At 35.3% G+C, this 21,591-nt stretch overlaps 1 protein-coding gene across 6 annotated transcripts in view; it reads right to left on the bottom strand.

Annotated features, from left to right (window-relative positions):
* FUT8 (fucosyltransferase 8) overlaps positions 1–21,591 on the bottom strand; it is a 179,237-nt gene that overhangs the window by 59,085 nt on the left and 98,561 nt on the right. For all 6 annotated transcript variants that reach the window (XR_013951407.1, XM_080592536.1, XM_080592538.1 and 3 more), the window contains 4 exons: positions 20,429–20,544; positions 20,112–20,277; positions 15,422–15,536; positions 6,313–6,550 (listed from right to left, as the gene is read on the bottom strand). Coding sequence is in view for 5 of the 6 variants with exons in the window: in XM_080592536.1 (XP_080448662.1) it covers positions 6,313–6,550; positions 15,422–15,536; positions 20,112–20,277; positions 20,429–20,544 (635 nt within the window). In the remaining variant the exon portion in view is untranslated. The remainder of the gene's footprint in view (positions 1–6,312; positions 6,551–15,421; positions 15,537–20,111; positions 20,278–20,428; positions 20,545–21,591) is intronic.

Genomic DNA, 21,591 nt, shown 5'->3' with positions numbered 1-21,591 from the left:
ATTTCATAAAAAGCAGCACTAAATACTGACTTGCAATGATAAAAAAAATTTCTATGCGTAATATGAATTCAGTGAAGAAAATGAAAAAGACAAATAGTACTTTTATCAGGACTGCTGGTGATAGTACTAGCTTAAACATAGTTAAATTTAAAAGAACAAAAATCTTTTACCTGTCTCTCACAATATATAATTTCTACCAGGAAAGAATGTAACTTCTTTTGAAATATACTCAAATTTTTGCCTCATTACACCTGATTGGGCATTACTTTAAACATTTATTGATCTTCACATTGAAATGTATGATTTCAAATTCACCTCTATCAGTTTCATTATTTCTGAGTATTGCATACTCTGGAAATTTTTGACTCAGACTTCTAATCAGAAGAGGATTTCAAAACAGCTCAACTCTAAAGAAATCAATTTTTAACCATTAGAAAAGAACTTTTTCAGCATTTCTAACCGTCTCAAACTCTTGTTAGGAGATTTGCGGTGACCTCAAAGACAATATATCTCTTACAGTAGGCTCAATAACACAGATCAAGCTCTCTCTCCCTCCATCTCATTTCTCTCTATATGTGAAGTGTTTTCCTTAACTGTAAAATCAGCTGGTTAAATCTTACAAAACACCTTCAAAAAACAAAATAAAACAAACAAAAAAAAACAGAACTGTGATATATCAGTAGCTTGATTTCTGCATTAATCCAACTGAAACAAAGGACGGTTTGCTGTTCTGCTCTGTTCTCTCAAATCACCAATCTCCAGAATGCTACATACCAAAGATAAATTTGATTGAATTAAAATGTAAATAATGGAAGTCAGTGTATAAAAAAGGTATTAAGAATTAGAATAGACATGAATCAATTTCCTTTGTAAGATTCTGCAAGTGAAGTATGGGAACAAAACATAATTAATACAGTTGTATGGAAGTTGAAAAGGTTTTTTAGGTTAATATAAAATATTCATTGGATTTATGTACAAGGAAAATTACTGTGAAGGAAGAACTAGTTCATGGAATAAAATTTTTGTTTGTTTGTTTGTTTATTGCAATAGATTCTCAATAACTTTTTATGGTTTGGGTTTGCAATTTTCATTTAGTCCTTTTGATTACTGTTGCCTGGTTGGTTTTAATAAATTAAAAATTATTTTTGTGTACCCACAGTATCTTCTGTCTTGAATTATACATATAAGCATATTAGTTAATTTATATTTTAAAATTGTAGGTCAGTGAATACTTGAAAGCTGGCACTACCTCCAAATCATAGAGAATCATAAAATCATTAGGGTTAGAAAAGACCTCCAAAATCTTCTGGTCCAACCATCACCCTACTACCAATGTCACCCACTAAGCCATGTCCCTAAACACCAAGTCCAACCTTTCCTTAAAACACCCCCAGGGACAGTGACTCCACTACTTCCCTGTGCAACCTGTTTCAACGCCTGACCACTCTTTCTGAGAAGAAATGTCTCCCAATTCCCAACCTAAACCTCCCGTGGTGCAACTTGAGGCCATTCCCTCTAGTCCTATCACTAGTTATCCGTGAGAAGAGGCTGACCCCCAGCTCCCCACACCTTCCTTTCAGGTAGCTGTAGAGAGCAATAAGGTCTCCCCTGAGCCTCCTCTTCTCCAGACTATACCATCCCAGCTCCCTCAGCCGCTCCTCACAGGACTTGTGTTCCAGGCCCTTCACCAGTTTTGTAGCCCTTCTCTGGATATGCTCCAGGGCCTTGATGTCCTTCTTGTACTGAGGGGCCCAAGACTGTACAAAGTACTCGAGGATGTGTACTGAACATGAACGGCTCTGCCATTTTTTGCCCTCTGGGCAGCCCTGCCTTAAAAACATTCATCATTGATCAAACCAAGGCTAGAAACAGCAAAGTCAATATTCAAATGTAACCTCAGGAAACTTTGTTTCAGGTTTCCTTTTTCAAGCTATCTTTCATCTTAGTGGCTTGGCACTTTATGGGAGCACTTACTGTTATTTAAGCATGTAAATGTCATTGTCCACCATGTAATGCAGATATGAAGTCTAACTGTATACTGACCTGTCCTTAATCTCTTTTCTTTTCCCATTTAGTGTATTGTTTCTTCTTTATTTTTTTTTAAACTTGGTTATTTTATAGCCCCCCTTCAATGTATTATTGGAGAATGCAACCCGGTTGTCATAAATCAGCAAGTAAAAATGAGGCCTACTCTTTTTTTTTTTTTTTTGCATGTTAACAATGATCACAGAACATTATGACCTAGGAATTAAAAATATTCATGCTCAAAATATTCTTACAAGAGAGTTTTAATCTTTAGTCTTACAAGAGAGACATGGACTTACAAGAAAGTCTCCACTGAAGGGTCATGAAGATGATGAAGGGACTGGAGAACTTCTCCTTTGAGGAAAGCCTGAGAGAGCTGGGACTGTTTGGCCTGGAGAAGAGATGACTGGGGCGGTGGGGGGGGTGGGAGGGAGGGAGAATGCATGGAAATACCTGAAGGGAGACTGTAAAGAAGATGAAAAAGATGGAGCCAGGCTCTTTTCAGTGGTGCCCAGTGACAGGAAAAGAAGCAATGGGCAAAAACTCAAACACAAGAGGTTCCATCTGAACATCTGAAAGCACTTCTTTACTGTGTACGTGACAGAACACGGGCACAGCTTGCCCGGAGAAGCTATGGAGTCTCCATGCTTGGAGATACTCAGAAGCTGTCTGGTCATGGCCCTGGGAAACCTGCTCTAGGTGGCCCTGCTTTAGCAGGGGGGTTGGACCGAGTGACCATATAAGACACTTAATTCTGTGTAGAAGAGATTACTATCTAAACTGTTTTGCCCAGGATAGACTTTGGAAACCTCAAAACTCGATGTTGATAATACAACTAAAATAAGTGTCACGAAGAGTCTATATAATTGATAAAAATAAAGGTAGATATACAGATTTAAACAATTTTTGTCATTATAGGAAAGAAACACCATTTACTCAATTATTATTCTATGTACTGTCTGCAAATTATAGGAAAGCAATTCTTTAAAATGATATTTTCTGACTTTTTGGCCTATTTCTGTAATTTACATTGATATCCTGTTACAAGTATTCACTTTAATAATTTTATATATATAATTAAAAACAACTTTTATTAAAATCTTGTATACAAAGCGTTGTATGTACAGTATGTAGGAGTATATTGTTTACAAGAAATGTAACTAATGATAAATTTTAATGCATTTTCATATATTTATTTTAAAAATCTAGGAAATGCCATGCTGATTTCAGAATATGTTGGAAAAAATCTTAAAGGTGCAGTTCTGCAGAAAAACCTTTTAATTTTGGTTAAGAATTTCAGACTTACTGAGAGGACAGAGGATAAAAGAAAAATGAGAGCAAAATCTATACAAATTTGGGGAGACAAGAAAAACATAGAAAACCTCAGGATGATAAAATATCTTTCAAATTTACTGGCAATTAAGTATTCTCTGCAGATTCATACTGAAGCCACACTGGAAATAATACAACAGATCAACTGTCAGTATCATTCTTCCTCAGTGATCACGCCATTTCAGAAGATTAGAATTTAACACACTCTATAGTGCTAGTGGCTAGCCAGTAGGGATCATAGAAGGAGTCTTTCTTTGCTGAGTGTTTTCTCTCTCTGGAGCACTGAAATTCAAAGTACTGGCATTCATTAATTAGAAAAAAATCTGATCATATCAAGATCATGTTCAGCCTTCAAACAAGTAGATGTAGAGACTAATTTAAAAATATATGTAGAGAGCTAAAAGCAAACATTATTTATACTTTCATCAGCAAGAGCCCATATTGCAGGCAATAATTATCTATTTCAAGACTTTTGTGAAAATATGTAGTCTTTTTAAGCCGTGTATGCTTAAGTGCTCCATTGGTTTATAGCTTATTATAGTAAATGCAAGGCTCACAAAACTGCCTGTAACTAAATTCTGGGGTCACGTTGAGCAGGCTACCCAAGACCATGTCCAGATGGCTGTTTCAGTTGCTTACTTTGCCAAGCATGAGTAAAAATTCAGCTGAAATTTTCGATATCCATTTTCCATTTCAATCTACTTACTTTTAGAAAACATTCAACCATTTCTAAAACCTAATTTCTGGAAAAAAATCTCATTTCCAACTAGAATTTTTTAGCGAAAGTTTTTTAGCATCTTGAAGCTTTGAAGAACAGACTAAGGTATAAATGCTGTCTCAATGTGTAAACATACAAGTATGTTTAAGCACCAATCTGTAAATTGCATTTTGTAAAACTAAAAAATGTTGATTTCAGACCTCTAAGATGTCTCTTGAGTCCCTGAACCTCTAGGTGAGGGCTGGAGGAGCAAAGTCCCTTCCACTGTAATCGAAGATCAGGTTCAAGATCACCTGATGAAACTGAACAGGTACTAGTCCATGGGGCACAACGACATGCATTCTAGGGTCCTGAGGGAACTCTCTGATGAAGTTGCCAAGCCACTCTCCATCATGTTTGAAAAGTCTTGGAAGTCAGGTGAAGTCCCCAGTGACTGGAAAAGGAAACATCAACCCCATTTTTTAAAAGGGTAGAAAGGAGGACCTGTGGAACTACAGACCAGTGAGCCTCACCACTGTGCCTGGGAAGATCATGAAAAAGATCCTCCTGGAAGCAATGTCAAGGCATATGCAAGACAAGGAGGTGATCCGAGACAGACAGCACAGCTTCACCAAGGATAACTAGTGCCTGACCAATCTGGTGGCCTTCTATGATGGAGTGACTGAATCAGCTGACAAGGGAAGAATGACTGATGTCATTTACCTCAACTCCTGTAAGGCCTTCAACACGATCACACGACATCTTGATTTCCAAATTGGAGAGAGATGGATTTGAAAGGAGGACCATTCAGTGGACAAGGAATTGGCTTGAAGGCCACACCCAGGGAGTGGTGGTCAATGGCTCCATGTCCAGGTGGAGGCCTGTGACGAGTGGTGTCCCTCAGGAGTCTGCCTTGGGACTGGTACAGTTTAATATCTTTGTCAATGATATACACATGGGATCGAGCGCACTCTCAGCAAATTTGAAGATGACACCAAGCTGAGCGGTGCAGTTGACAGAACAAAAGGAAGAGATGCCATCCAGAGGGACCTGGACAAGCTTGTGAGTTCTTATGGATCAAAAGCTCAACATGAGCCACCAGTGAGGGCTTGTAGCCCAGAAGGCCAACAGCATCCTGGGCTGCATCAACTGAGGCACAGCCAGGGAGGTGATTGTCCCCATCTACCCTGCCCTCATGAGGCCCCACTTTGGGTACTACATCCAGGTCTGAGCCCCCAACACAAGAAGGATGAGGACCTCTTAGAGTGGGTCCAGAGGAGGGCCATGAAGATAATCAGAGGACTGGAGCACCTCTCCTATGAAGAAAGACTGAGAGATGTGGGGGTGTCCAGCCCAGAGAAGAGAAGGCTCTGGGAAGACCTCATTGAAGCATTTCAGTACTTAAAGGGGGCTTATAAAAAAGACGTAGAGCAATTCTTTATACAGGCAGATAGGACAAGGGGGAACAGTTTTAAACTAAAAGGTGGGAGATTTAGCCTAGATGTTAGGTGTAAATTCTTCATGCAGAAGGTGATGAGGCACTGGAACAGTATGCGCAGAGAAGTTGTGGATGCCCCATCCCCGGAAGTGTTTAAGGCCAGGTTGGATGGGGCTTTGAACAACCTGGTCTAGTGGAATGTGTCCCTGCCCATGGCAGAAGGGATGGAACTAGATGATCCTTAAGGTCCTTTCCAACCCAAACCGTTTTATGATTCTATGACTGATCTACAAATAGAAAGGTCTTTAACAATGCCACTGCTTTTACAACTTGAAATTCAAGTCACTTTAGTTTATATTAGAAGTTATTTCAATCTGGGGTGTGTGTGGGTGTGTGTGGTTGTGTGTGAATGCCTATTGGATTACCATTATCTTTTTTATTTTTTATTGTATTTGTTTCACTTTTTATTTCAAACATGCTATATTAAAGTTTACCAGCAATAGCCTCTATTTACTATTCTCTTCCCACAAAAATTGGACTCATATCTGGCCCAAAACACAGATGCAGACTCCTGAAGGACTGTATCTCAAATCTAAAATTTGAACTAAGTAAAAAATCTCTGCCAAAGCACTAGAGTCCTCTTAATAAGTATATTATTTTTAAATACATTGAATAAATACAATTTAAAAGATGCTTATGTATGCAACTGCAATCATAGTTATGTTCCACATAACAATAAAGGAAGTATTAAAATAGTTGTACATGAGAGAAGCTGTAATTAAAAAATTATAATAATGAGAAATTTTTTGAGTTGTCTTACCTGACCAGTGTCCAGTGGTGGTACCAGATCTGTCAGTACATGTCTCACTTACAGGCCTAAACACAGTTTCCCAACCACCAGTAGCATAGCGCCAATTCTGAGACTCTAAAATGAGTGTTCGCTGAGTGCCATAAGCGATCATGAAGCAGTAGACTACATGATGAAGCTGACAACCATAGCCACAGCCTTTGTTGATATTACACACAAGTTTCTTAGCTTTGCTGCAGTCCTTCGGGTTCTATAAGTATGGATGAAAAAGTAAAGCTGAAGAGAAGATATACACAAAGGCATACATACTTTTTTTTGTGAAAAACTGTCAAATGTCATAAATCACACAAGTCATCCTGCTATATTACATCTCATTAAAATGAATGAGCAAGCTTCAGCTCCATGAAAATTTTATGTGAATTCTTCACAGTGAACATGAACAGTTATTGAGCATACTCCACTATCCTAATGTAAAATAGAATACCTTCAAGATTTTAAATTATTTTCTCATTTGTAAATCTGTTTGAAGAATGTAACATTTGTACTCAGAGTTCACATTTAACTAACATGATTCTCAGGCCTGTAATGAGCTTTCTTAATTTTCCTTTGGTGTTTTTCCAAGTTTATTAGTTCTTTTTCAATGAGTATGCATAACTTCTAAAAAAAATAGAAAATTTTCACCTGTCTACAGAATAGAACACTTACTAATGAACTACTTCCCAGACTAACTTACTACACACCATATACAGAACATAAAACACGTAGCTGAACAGATTGATAGAAGTACTACCTATAAAATAAGGTACTATTATACTTCTATAATCCAAGAAACCACAACAAAGGAGGCATATGTGAGTAGGATGTGAATACCAAATACCAACCATTAAATATTTTTAGGTATGTGAATGAAACAATGATATAATCTACCTAAGTTTTTCTTTCTGTAAAACACAGTAGTTTGCTGTATACATTCATACTTGCATGTCTCTAGACATACTTCTGCATTGCAAAAAGCTTTTTTATAAAATCCCTAGGTTGTAAAGTTAGTTTTCAGCTATACTGCCAGAATATTGATATTTAAGCATGAATATAAACTCTCTCATATCTAACCGACTTTAAATGAAATTTTCTATAATTCAAGCTTTGAGCAAATCAGATCTTTTAAAAAATCCAGCAAACGCCTTCTGGAGAACTAAGATCTTAAACATAATCTGAATAGTCCAAGTCCTAAAACACTTAATAAAAAAACTAACTTGTGGATTGAAATTTGTAAAGGAGGGGACAACAGCTCTGATCTGAAAATCAACAAACAAACAAAAACCACACTGTTACTTCAGCATTTCAGTTTTTCGTTTTAAGAAAAAAAACATCAGGGATGGTGGTGAAGGTGTCCACTAAATGGATACAGCTGAACTCACCCAAATAAGGCAATATGTAATTATTTTCTACCTTTTAAGCATTGCCAGTTTCCAGCTCCTTCTTCCCCTAAAAAGTTGTACAGTCCTTTAGGCTGCAAATGACCTTGCCTGTCTAGGTTGCAAGGCAAGTAGTACATCCAGGTTTCCTCTGCAAGAAATCTAACACCCTAATTTTTTCTTAGTACTTAACAAACTTTGTAAGGAGGTACACAGGCCGTAGAAAGGTAGTTACATAGAAATGAGATACAGAAGTCTGGCTGACATCTTTTTACTGCATCTGGGAAATCGCCTATTACATTGCAGATCTACAAAACTGCATTAGTGCTCAGGGTGGTGTTTATTCTTGGATTCAATTAATGTTCATTGGTTTGCCTGTTTCAAGGAATAACCTTGAATGCCTTCTTTTAAATAACTGACTTAGGTAGCTACTTTCTCTCCATAAGACTTATTTAAAATGGCTCCTCTACATCTATTTAAAAATTATTTTAGCTGAGATATACCAAACAGGAACCATAAGCCTCTAAATAAAATTATTTAAAAGTTATTTTTAGTATCTATGGTTCACCAGAGAAATGCTGACACTATACATCTTTACAAGAAGAATAAAGAAACTGAAGCAGATTCCACACTATTATGACTGACTGCTCTGAATATTTAAGTCTTATTAATTTTAACTGTAGTATGCCTTCTGAAAAGATCAGACTCTGGTTCCCTACTCACTTTCTCCATAGTAATCAAGATTTTGTAGACGTCTGTGTGTCACATTCCCTTCTCAGTTCTCTTTGACTGAAATCTTCACCTATTAGTCTTAGTTCTCAGAGTTGCCAGTTTCATATATTAGATCATTCATGTTTCTTTCCTCTTCAGGTTTTCTAGTTTTATTATATCATTCCTGACACTAATGGGCTAGAACTGCACAGTACATCCTTAATGTAGATGCGCTGTTAAATACTGTTGAGCATGGAAATGATATTTTCATAGAATTACCTGTGGTAACTCCAAGATCCTGTTACTCAGTGGTATTAAGTCAACTGTATATGTGTATCTGCACTGATGACTGCCTTCCCTCATGTACGTAACACATAATTCAGTGCAGATGACTGTAATCTACAGTAGTTTTCTTAACCAGTAAGAAATACCATGACTGGATTATTACCTAACAGTGTGAGATTCTTCTGCATCTGTTAGTCTCAAAATGTTGAGAATGCTCATGGTATTAAAACCAGCTATCTTAAATAAATGATTTAAAATGCAACATCTTTTTCTCAATTTTCTAGCTCTAATTAAAACCAAAAAGAGAGAGGGAGAGAGAAAGACTGAAATCCTGGAAAGTATTAATGTAAAATGGTGTTTAAAAAAAAAAAGTGAAAACATGGAAAATGTTTGGAGGGAGATTATACCTATAGTGGGAAATACCCACTACTGAGTGGGTATTTACTTTTCCCTTAAACAAACAGCAATATTTTATGTGGAACCACCAGCGAGAATGATGAGATCAGACCATATTTCTAGTCATATATATTCTAAATAAATCAAAAGACTAAATAGATCTCATGCTCTCAAACAAATTATTCTTGCCATGATTTCAATTACTGTTTCTTATTCCCAGGGAGTGACTCTTGAATAAAACAAAACCATGGTCCGCTAAATATGTAAACCACTGAAAGATAGTGAAACACAACAGTACTTTCTTCATGTAACATGTGGCTCCAAAACTAGATTTTCTGCTATTTTTCCATTCAGATTATTAGCATACAATAGTAGCAGCAAAAATCAAATAAAGTCAAAACTGTCAGAAACATGATAACCTGAAACACATAAACATAGGCTATACCCATACTGGGAAATCAAATGTGCTTGATAGTTATTCTTGCTGGCATAGAATATACTGCACCCATGTTATTAAACTCTCTAAATCTCTTAGAATAGGGTAGCCACACAAAGCAGATTTATAAAGTGTCTCATGCTAACTCTGAAGCACAGCCAAATAACTGTTTGGGAGAAAACTACTTCATATGAGTCGAAAGCATGCCAGGAGCTGTTCTAACTATTTAAGAGTATAGAATATTATGTTCCAGTGTCTGGGAATGTTCCCTGTCATTGTTTGACTAGAGTAAAAATAGTCTTAGGACTATTTCCCATCTCCCACCTCCCACTTCTCTTGGTGCTCAAAGAGCCTCCTTCTCCAGGGGTCTTTTAATTAGCATATTCACAGAGCCATCGGGATCAGATGGGAAAGCTGTCAGAAATAATGCTTAAATGCCTCATAACCAAGTGGGCAGTTAGCCACCAAAATACCTGACAAACTAGCACAAGTAAACACTGCTATTTAACATACATTTTACTAAGAAAAATGACAGTTTTGTTTGTATATGTTAAGTGTTTAGAGAAATGCGTTATCATCTAATGAATCAGGACAGTTAAGACTGGAGTGGGCGAGCAGTCCGCTACAAATCACAAGGTAACCTCATAAACACAAAAATGTTAATTTAAAAAGGTGTTGATTTTTATATTTTCAATAAATACTTTATTGCTTAATGCTACGCAGTCTCATGGAGGAGACAGTCCCACCCAGATTTTGTGGAAAATCCCAGTTTTTGAGAGAATGATGTCAAGGAAAGATCTTCCTCATCCTAGTTATCACAAACGCAATTCACACAATCTTCTACTCCCCTTTCTTTCTGATGGCACTTTTAATGGGTAATGGGTCCTTTTCATACTAGCTCCCCTTCAGTACTGGGGGGGAATTTTCTTCCTTTGCTAATCAGAAACAGTATGAATTTGATCTTACATGTTATTACTACCATGTGTGTTGTAGGGAAAGAGAAGGAGTCTAATCTGCCTCTAACGTTAATTCCTCTAACTCACACCTACACTCCTACGATAAACACATCACAAGAAAAACATTGCAGCATGCAGGTGGGCTACACATGAAGCTCCTCAATCCACTACATACAAATTCTAGAAGAAAACTTTGTGTAGATATCAGCAGTGATAGCACTTTGTAAACAAGTTATTATCCTAATACTATACTTAGAGATACTGAATTTGCTAAAAAGCTAATGAAGATGACACAAGACATGTCTCAAGAAATACTCAAATCATTTTTACATTTTATTTAAAGTATGGAAATGATTGAAAAAACTCAATTCCTTTCCATACCTTCACAAAAAGTCAGAAAAAATGGCTTGCCATCTGCTTTTCCTCTTTAATTCTTTTGTTTTACTTCTAAATCTTTCTATTTTGCCCAGAAAGATTAACTTTTAAAATGCTTGGATTCGTTCATTTGTTTAAGTTTTTGTTTTTTTTTTTCTAGTCTTATAGGGAAGTAATCAAGCCCACTCTTCCATTACTGTGCAATTAATTCAATGATCTGACGAAGATGGGAGAAGAACTGAAAAAACAAGATGAGCTTGCAATATCAAACAGTAAAGACGGTTCAATACACAATGAAACTGTTTACAAAAAAATTTAATAAGTGCCAGAGATGTGCAATCAAAATAATCCACTGACCACTCACTGAACAAGAAGTCGTATTACAAATATAATCACATATAAATGTGATCGCAAACCTGAATCTGAGACAGAATCTGTTCATCTTCTGTTCAGTGATGTCCCCTTAGATACAAACACAACTGTCATTATCTCCTTTCAATTCTGTTGATCACTAGTGGCACTGACTCATTTCAAATTAAATGATTATATGTCGGTCAAATGATGGAACTTTAACCAGATAAACTTGACAACCTTGTCTACTATTAAAGACAAGTACAAGACTGACAATTAGTTGTGAAGGGTACATCCCTTTGTACATACGCAGAGTGCCCTGAGCCTTTTTGTTGCTGTTATTTTAACATGATTGCTTTTATTAAAAACACCTATTATTAACTTTAATGGGGGGAGGGATGAGAAGAGAAAATTTAATATACTTTCTTAAGACAGAAAAAAAAATAAGTTACAGATTAAATCAACAAAAATACTGGTAAATCCAGACACCTTTGAACAAAGTCTCTCTTATGGATACATACACCACCCCAGCTAAGCAGTATGAGTATGGCAGACTATGATGTTATTGACTACTTTAATAACATTTTTACCTGGCTAATATTTTTAACCTCCAAATTAGAACAAAATGCCAGTTTTGCATATTTTTTTTTAGTTGGAAGCAAAAAATATTCTGCTATTGGAAGATGGCATGGTGAATCATAAAATCCCTAAAATACATAAAACAAAAAAGTAAAGAGCAAGAAAGCAAATCACCCCCTTTTTTATCGTTTGCTCACTCCATCCTACTTCTAGAATAGAGTACTATACTACACAGTACTATTGGAGCCCTTGTCTGACAATTTAAACATCAGACTTCTCTTCAGACTTATCTCTGAATGTACAGTCTTTTGCTTAAACATAAGCTCCTAGCCTTTTAAGTGTTGCTCTAACTACAGGGAACAAGCTAAATGTAGCCTCATTAAATCAAATTTATGGTAATACCATCCAAATGAAGTAGCAGTCATCACTATTCACAATCATTCAGCTGAATGATTTCCCAGGGAGACGTCCCAAAATAATGCAGCTATCATGGTTCAACGTGTCCCAGCGAGAAACCACGCAGTACTATTATTCTTCACCACCCCCCCGCCCCCCCCCCCCACACACACACACACTCCCCCCCCCCCCAAAAAAAATTGCTTGGATGTTCCACATCAGAGTTTTTGGTATGGAGTTGGGAAGGTTGTTGTTTGTTGATTTTTTTGTACATGGTTATTTTATGAATAGAGGAATAGAGATAATTAATGAATATCTGTAGTTTCAGACCACAGACAGCATTACATTGCTTACTCACAGTCAGCACTACACTCTTCAAATTCCTGAAATCCACAAATGTATTTTTAAACATAATTACTAGAAAACACATCTATTAGTCTTCAAAACATAGTCACAGGCACATTCCAGTTTTGGATCATCAATCAGTCAAGACAAGAGATATTTTAAGCTTTAGAAGTTCTCCAAAAGCTTATGTCCAGCTTGGTGTATAGGCATGTAGGCAACAGTTTCCACCTTCAAATTTTTTTTTTTTTTCAGTCAGAGGAATAAAGATAAAAAGGCAAAGAGAGATGACAGTAATTATATATGAGAATGACCCACTTCAGACTGTAACTACTCATAAGAAACTCTATTTTGTAGCTTTGAAGAGTAGGCTAGATTTCCACTCTGAAGTCTGGGCAATATTACACACATTCAGAATTGCCATGCCTTAGAGTTTGAATCTTTTATATGGTAACAGTAGAGACCTGGAGGTAAATTACCATCCATAAACACATTTAGGCACTAAACAATTCTATCCACAGTTTCTTGCTACACTGTAATTTTTCTGGTTTTGGTGGTGGTGTTTGTGTGTGTTTGTGTGCATGCCTGTGTGTTTTATGTTTTGCTTCTGTTTTTTAGCAACCAAATTTCAAAGAAAAAGTAGGCTTGGAGTAAGGGCCAAAGTGTTGTTAAAGATCAAGAACAGACTACAAAAAAAAAAAAAAGGCAAAGCAGTTAAATATCAATAAAATTTTAAATTATTTAAGTCTAGAGAAAATTGTCATAAATTCCAGAAGAGAATCACCAAAGTTAGCAGAAAAAAAGCACAGTGGAACAGAAAAAAAATTGTTTCAAATTCAGCTGAATTAAAAATCTTGGTCATCATTTTCAACAGCTCCTCCTTGTCATAAGGTTAATGGAGATCTATTGTTAGCTAAGGAATACCTTAGACTGTATAAAAAGGTAAGGAAAAACATATTTTGGTAATATTCTATAAAGCAATGCTATTGTCCGCTACTGAATGCTCACTTCTAAAAGGGGAAACATCAGGGAGAAAAATTAAAGGTATTATAAATTCTCACACATGAAGAATGACTGAAAAGTTAAGGTATATTTACCTTGAAAAAGAGATGTATAAAAGAAACACAGTAAGCATAAGAAAGAAATAATAGTTTAGTGAGAGAAGGCTTATCACATATATATATTTCATGTTTTAGTACTAGAAACCCTGAGCATTCAATACGGCTAAAATGTTTTGAATTCTAAACTAAAAGACATAAAAAAAAAAAAAACAGGGTATTAATACCTGTTTATAAAATATCCATTTAATTTGTTTTAATGTGTTGCTGCTTATTTTCTAAGCACAAAAATAGTGATATTTTTAATGACCTGTTGATTTGCTAAAAATATCAACCTTCATCAAAGCTATAGCTACATTTTTTGGAAAACACATACTACCATTTTCAATTTAAATCTCAAAGACAAGTATTAAGAAAACATATGCCCTTTCTAGATCCTTCCATGTAAAACGGCTGCATAAAATGTGGATCTGATGTACAGCTTCAATACAATGTTCTTAATCTCTATCATCTACCAGTCATGAGTTAATAAAAAACAAAAAACAGCATAATTCCTTCTGTAATATAGAAACTTAAGAAAAAAAATGAGAGAAGAAGGAAAACACTTTATTATATGCTTCTCTCTGCTATAGGATGAACCCATAATGCTTAATTTTATATTTTAAATACATGAACAAATATGAAAAATTGTTCAGTTCTTCCCATGTGAGAAATATTAGTATTGATTCCTTTTTAACTAATTTGTAAAAGAAACAGAGAAATGAAAACAGCCTGTATGATGGAAATTGAGCCAAGTATATTAGACCCAATTCAAATTCTGAACATAATGCCACAACTTCCTATAAATCATCTACTCATTGTGATTATCAGGTTTTCTTCTCAATGTAATGAGATAAAGACACTTACCCTTCTCAGAAGTACTTGGTGACATAATATACTTTCTGAAAGTCTTTTACTAGTTTTGCTACAAATACAAAATATTATTTAGTATTCTGCGTTTGTTGTGAATTGGCGTTGGTTTCATTCTTAGTACTGTTTTTACTTTTTTATTAAATAAGTTACCTCCATATGGAGGAAAGCCCTTTGTTATATACTGTACATACCTAAAGAAATTTTAGGAGGATCTAATTGGGCTTTCAGCTCTTTGTAGGTAATTTTATTTCAATTTCACTACAAAATAATGTAAGCATTTAAGTTTTGTCTAAATCTTATAGACATACACAAGGCATATATATACATTAAAAAGGCTTCTTGAGCTCAAATATTATGAGTACCTGTGAGAAGTCTCACACAATTTTTGAAACAGACTAGGACTGTACAGCATTCCATACAAGCACTTCAGTTTTGTGTACTCATTCCTCAGAGTGGGCTGCTTGCTCAGAATTTTCATATGAAGACTTTCATGTTTTTTTTTTTTAACACTATGAACATATATATGTTCTTATACTCTAACAGATGTAGATACAAAGCAAAGATTTAACTTTTGTAATAAAATAAAGAATCCAAACAGAAAAGTACAACCAAGTGGAAACCATGGATACAGAAAAAAAACAACACAGCAGATATACTTCTGCCCAGTTACAAACAGAACTGTAAATAGCTGTTTCTTATTATCCTCTTTTGCCTGAAATACTACTATTCCACATATGCATTAAATAATTCTCAAAACAAATGTTCTCATTTCTATTGTATTCAATTCATTCATACATAAACATTTACTTAAAACTATCATGTAATTATTCTGTTACAAAGATATAGCTAAGTGTTCTATCAAAAAAATTTTTAATGTTTCTCTTGATTTAAAAGCTGTATTGTTCCTACCTGTAGGTAAGTTATTCTCCTCTGTACCAGATCTGTTAGATCTTTGGCCTCTTTTTCCCGCCAATCTCCTGCTCCGTCTGTTTGACTGAGGTAGTACAAGTCCGTCATTATTGACCTATAAACACCAATGGGAAACAATCTTGAGAAAAGAGGAAACAATCCTAACTTTGAAGGATTAGATGAAATCAAAGAAAAATGAAACAGTTATTCCAACAATAGCCTCAAAACCAGTTCCTTCATGCCACCTCCTACCCTACAATCCAAACAGCAACCAAGAAAGACTGCGTCCTCCATTTAACATATGTTCCATAACGATAAGTAATTATAGAATTAAACAAGTGATGGGCTAGAAAATACATCCTGAATCATTTTTGTGGATACTAGAGAAGATGCTCTTTGAATGTAGTCACAATACTGTGACCAACAGACAGTCAATACTGTCTTGAGACCATGAAACTTAATCTTATGAATTCATGGAAGAGGTTTCAGAAACTACCCACAATCCTTTTCTAAAAAAATATTTACTCTGTAAAAGTCTGAAGTAAATCAGGAACAGAGAAATTCACATGTGTTATCACACAGACATGATGATAAGTTACTGCAGATTTAACACACAGTCATGGAGACCTCCTTTCTTTGATTGCTCTTGCTAGGAAACGTGTATTCTTTAGCTTTACTTCTGCTATGTTCTTTTGCATGCAGCAGACCACCACAATAGCTTAATAAGACAGATTTATAAAAGACATGGATAAATATCAAAGACCAGGGCCGGGCTCCATATAGAAAGCCAAAGTAGGTGGACTGGTGATCACTTAGCCTGAGATAGCAAAGTGCAGACAAAAGATGAGCCTGAATAGATTATTACAGGATATTGTGGATAGCAAAATGGCAGAAAGAAGTAATTTCAGATATTGGACTTGTAGATCCTTATTAAGTCAAATTTCGTCTTTCATTGTGTTACTAACGAACAATATCAACTGGTTGTTGCTATTTTTGTTTCGTATCATAAACTAAATCTCGGAGCTGCTCTGAAAGCATTTTGCTCCTAGAAAGCAGAGTGGAGTAAAGAATCTGGCTCTGTATTTCATCTGCATTTGATTGTCACACACAAAAAAAGGCAGAGGGGGGGTGGGCATCTTTAACACGTTTTTAAAGTCTAGACATTTATTCTAGCCACATGGCAAAATCATGTATAAGTATCCTAGACACTGTACATCAATAAATAAAAACTCAGAGGAAAAAAGATGTTAGATGTTCCACTAAACTGAAATAATGTGAAAATATGTCCAACACTATGCATCAAACCTTGGCCAGCTACCACAAATCTACCACAAATACAATGATGACAACTGTTCAACAGGATGAGAAGGAATGAAACATGTTAACAGCCACTTTGCAGACAATAGAAAGCCAACATAGAACACAGTCATGACAACTAGTAGATTAATCTGTTCTTTTTTGTTAACTCTATATCAAGTAGTCTTTCCACTGTTAAGATGAAGCTGCACTCAAAGACCCTCTTCCCTATGGCAACTACAATAATATAATTACATATTCCAATGCAGGAAACTCTGCATTCGGCTACGTTGTTTCTTAAACAGACTATGTAGTGAAATACTAGACTAAAACATCTATCAAGACCGGCACCCTTACTGAGAAAATCTACACAACCCCTAGGGTAGAGCCCAGAAATAGCATTTAAGGTATCAGACAGTAGAAGTGCTATCATGTTAGCAATAGACCATTTGCACAACAGCACTAAGGTTACCAAAGAACTCCAATACTACTTAGCTGGAGACACAGAAACCGTCTTTAAGTCTACCATCTCTAAAAACAAGCAAATTTTTAATATGACACAACAAGTTTTCCTCATAAGCAACAAGAAAAATCAGCTGCTTTACTTAGATAGCTATCTTGTCACTGCATGAATTCCTACCCCTCTATCCGCTTTCCCTCATAATGAAGACACTAGAAACTGCCCTAAGTACTTACACTTAACTCTAAGCTTTCTAACCGAAATTAGATTATATGTAACAAAATATGTAAGTAAATTTATGTATATATATAAATACAGTAATACCAGCTTAACATACAGTATTTCATTTATCTCAGATATATAGGCAACAATATTTTCAATCAGCAATTACCAAAACAGCCAAATTCCAGTGATTCTCAGAGCGAGTAACAGCATCTGATTTGCTCGTCGTAAATTTACGTTCCTTTTTAGGAAAAAGATCATATGGACTGTGTGCAGGAAAAAAGAGACTGGGTAGCTACAGTGCATCCTAAGGAAAAAGGACATCCCATAAACAGCATTGCTTCACAGGCCGAAGGATGTGCACACAAGGAGCTAGGAATCTTCCTGCAGCTTAGGAAAGACTGAGACTAAAAAGAAAGCGGCAGACAGACTTCAAAGGTGAAAGAATGAACTTTCTAAGGAATAGAGGCAACCAAGAGGTGCATTCTGCAACACAAGATCTTTTTTCTACCTGAAGCCAATCTTGCAAATACACCAAGTACACAGACTGAATACTTTAGGAACATTTTTGTATATTTTCTCTTACACAGTTGCTTTGAATTTCCATATTTCAAAAAATTAGTCTACGCTTTATTTATTTATTTATCTTTAAAACAGTTTCTGGCTGTTTGGTTTTCACTTAAAAAGCATCAGAATTCTTTGGGGACCTCACTACACACGAAAGTCTACACAGATCTGCTTCTAAGACTCAACAGACTCCATGACATTCTTCTTTTGATAAACACCATGTAAAGACTGATCTTATTCAACAAGAAAAATGTTAAAAAAAAAAAAAAAGCACAGCTGTTATTCACTGTACCATATATACAAATTTCTTCAAGTACCACAGACTTCTGTGGTGGGACTTAAAACTTTGAGAGGTCTACAATGTACAATTTTCATATTCAGTGTAAAGATGTGTTTCTACCAGGAGTTTCATCTCATCCTTAAGTAAAGACAGATATGAAGATAAGGCTGTCAGACAGAAATACAGATAACTTGCAAGTTGGCCTTAATGAATTAATAGTCATTGGTGCTGGAAGGAAAGGAGTAAGAGAAAGATTCATCCTGGGAGGTAGGGACATAAAAATATTCTGGCATCAAAACAATATTCAAGATTCCACTGTCGCTACTGCCTAATGCAATCTAGAGTATATAAACACTTCAGTAATGTGTACAGAAGTGATTTGGTCCCCATGATGGATATCAGTAAGTTTGCCATAACACAATGTGCTCCGGTTTCAGCACACACAGTTTAAATGATATGTCAAAAGTCAACGACCTGCAGCCCACGAACCTAAGAGAAAATAACTTCTCTGGAGGCAAGCAAACATTTCTGAGTAGAAATAACTATTGAAACCATAGGGAAGTGGCAGCTTCTCTGTTGGTTGACAGTTCAATGGACGATCTGAGGTTTTTCAGAAAATTCTGCTTGGCCAAGCACTACTTCAGTCAAACATGCATTATTGCACTCAGCAGAGAAATAATTAGATGAAACATAATGGCCTATTTTATACAGATAATAACTCTAGATAATTGAATGGTCCCTTCTCACTTTAAACTCCATCAATCTGTGACATTCTGGGGTTTGAAAGATTAAATTACAAAATTAAATAGACTGAAGTCTTTGCCCACACTAATGATCAAACTCATATTTTTAAACTATTTTTTTTAAATATTGTTTACATGACTTCCAAAAATTTCTTACCAGGTTTTCCTTTTACTACAGTAATATTTTCAAAGGCTCATGCTTTACTACCGATGTTCAAACATGCAGATTTCTCAGATTTTGGGGGAGAGATACTTGTTTAAGGTGGTATTTTTAGTTAACTCCAAAATTTTCTTTTGACTGTTTACTAACGAGGCAGAAATTGCCACTGAAATCCTGTTGGGAACTTAACATTTTAAATATAATAGGCTTACAGAGATTTTACTGAATTTTTGACACTTCTTGAAATAATTTTGTTGAGCATGAACAAGACTTACACTGAATGTTTTAAGGTATTTCAACAATGATATTTCAACAAAAGGAATTTCAACAATGCGGAGGCCAGAAGATCAACAACTGAAAATATAATTCCAACATAATAATGAAAACTTAAGTAAAGGTAATTTCTATTTGATATATTCTCTGCTAAGTTTTAATTAGGGGGAAAAGTGACTTTTCAGAATGACAATTAGTCCTGAAATTAAGATCTTACCCAATTTTAAAGTACTTATAATTATATAATATCCCCACAATCAATGGAATTTATATTCTAGTATTTATGATCAGATACTATATGATATGATTTTTATATCAAAAAGAAATATATTGAAGGTTTTCTCATGGTTTTGCTGTATGTTCAAATACACGTACATGTACACATACAGATAGATGCAATTGAAAAGCTACAACTGGCATTCTGAGACACAAGTCTTCCAGTTAAAACCCAAATATCAAGTTAAAGCGTCATACTCTAAGCTACAGTGACATAAACTGAATATATAATTTATATCCCATTAAATAAAATTATAATTTTATTTTCATGCTTCAGACATGCTATTTTAGGCAGTAATATCACACCAGTAATTTATCCTAAGAACTTTTTAAAGCAGAACATCAGTATTTTACTTACTTAAATCAATCCACAGTCCTTCCAATATAAATGCAGAAGCAACTAATACAAATACCTTTCCTGATGACCCAGATCAGACAGGAATTCATCAATGCGTCTTTGCAGTTCACTTCCTTCTAGTTTTTTTAACTTCTTTAATTCACTCTGGAGGAAAAACCAAAGTTCTTTAGCCCCATTTTCGATCCTTCTCCTCAGTATTTCATGGTCTTTTCCAAGGCCCCCTATTAAAATTAAAAAAAAAAAAAAAAAAAGAAGAAACATAAAAGCATCAGCACTTGTAGCTCAATTTTTTATTTTTATTTTTAATAAATACATTAGTGATATGGAATGCCAAAACTAGTTTGAGAAGTAAAAGAAAATGTATCTACCAACCATCTCCTGGCCGCTTCTTATAGTTTTCTATCTGTTCTTTGGCCTTTAAAAGTTGCTCCTCTAAAGCATGTACCTTTCCTGCAGCTGGTCCCTGATCAATGGGACCATCTGGTATCCTAGGATATAGAAAATAAAGAAATTATATGATTTATAAATGTAAGTGATATTTGCTAAATTATTTGTGTTAACAATTCAGCTCTCCTCTCATTTTTGTTCCATGCTGTTTTGCTGATAACGTTCCTGGCATTTTTTTAAACCAGAAGAAATTAAATGTATTAACACAAATTAAGATTTTAAAACCTTGGATTCATGGGAAAAAGTACATAACATAGCTGCAACACATAGATTCAGCCTAGCGTTATGCTGTTTACAAGGCTTCCCCTCACTGAGGATAACAATACTAGGCCCTACTTATTAAAGCAGTATTTGCAGCAGCTCAACTCTTTTCCTGTAAGAAACAGGATAAACATGACCATTTGCTGGACTGACTGGCACACGAGCAAAGCCAAATTGAGGGGTGTTCCTTTACAAGATTCAAGTTCTTGGTACTTATGATTTTCACAAAGGACGTACATTCTAGTCTGGAACGCTGGCTGTGTATTGCTAGAGAACCAGGGTTCCAAGACTGCAACTCCACCTTTTAAGTTAGCCTTCCCACATATAATCGCAAGATGATTTCAGTGTATTTTTTTGTACTCAGCACAAGATCCTAGCTTCTCAAATGCATCATTGCGATAATTTTTCTTGACAACTCTAGTAATCTCAAGTGCTGGTGACCTGAAACAATACTAAAAAATGTGACACCCATTTCTGAAATCTCTGGTATGTGAGCACAGGATAAGTATTTCTATACTTATAAACTTATAAACTTATATATATATATTTATATATATATATATTATATATATATAATACTTATATACTTATAAAACCTGTAAGCCACCAATCAGCCCTGAGGGTATTACAGAGATTTGCTCATCACCTCAAATTGAATCCACAAATTAATAAACTGAAACTGTTGAGGAATAAAAATTAGATACCACCGTCTATTTACCTTGTAAATTAAAAATGAATGGAGGGAAAAACATAAACCCTTTCGTCTATGCAAAAATGAAACTTCTGGTGGACCCACAGGATAAAAAGTATTCCATCTTTTTGTAAGA

The sequence above is a fragment of the Anser brachyrhynchus genome (genome assembly GCF_964034855.1).
Source record: "Anser brachyrhynchus genome assembly, chromosome: 5".
Classification (NCBI taxonomy): domain Eukaryota; kingdom Metazoa; phylum Chordata; class Aves; order Anseriformes; family Anatidae; genus Anser; species Anser brachyrhynchus.
This window is presented reverse-complemented; position numbering and strand designations above follow the sequence as displayed.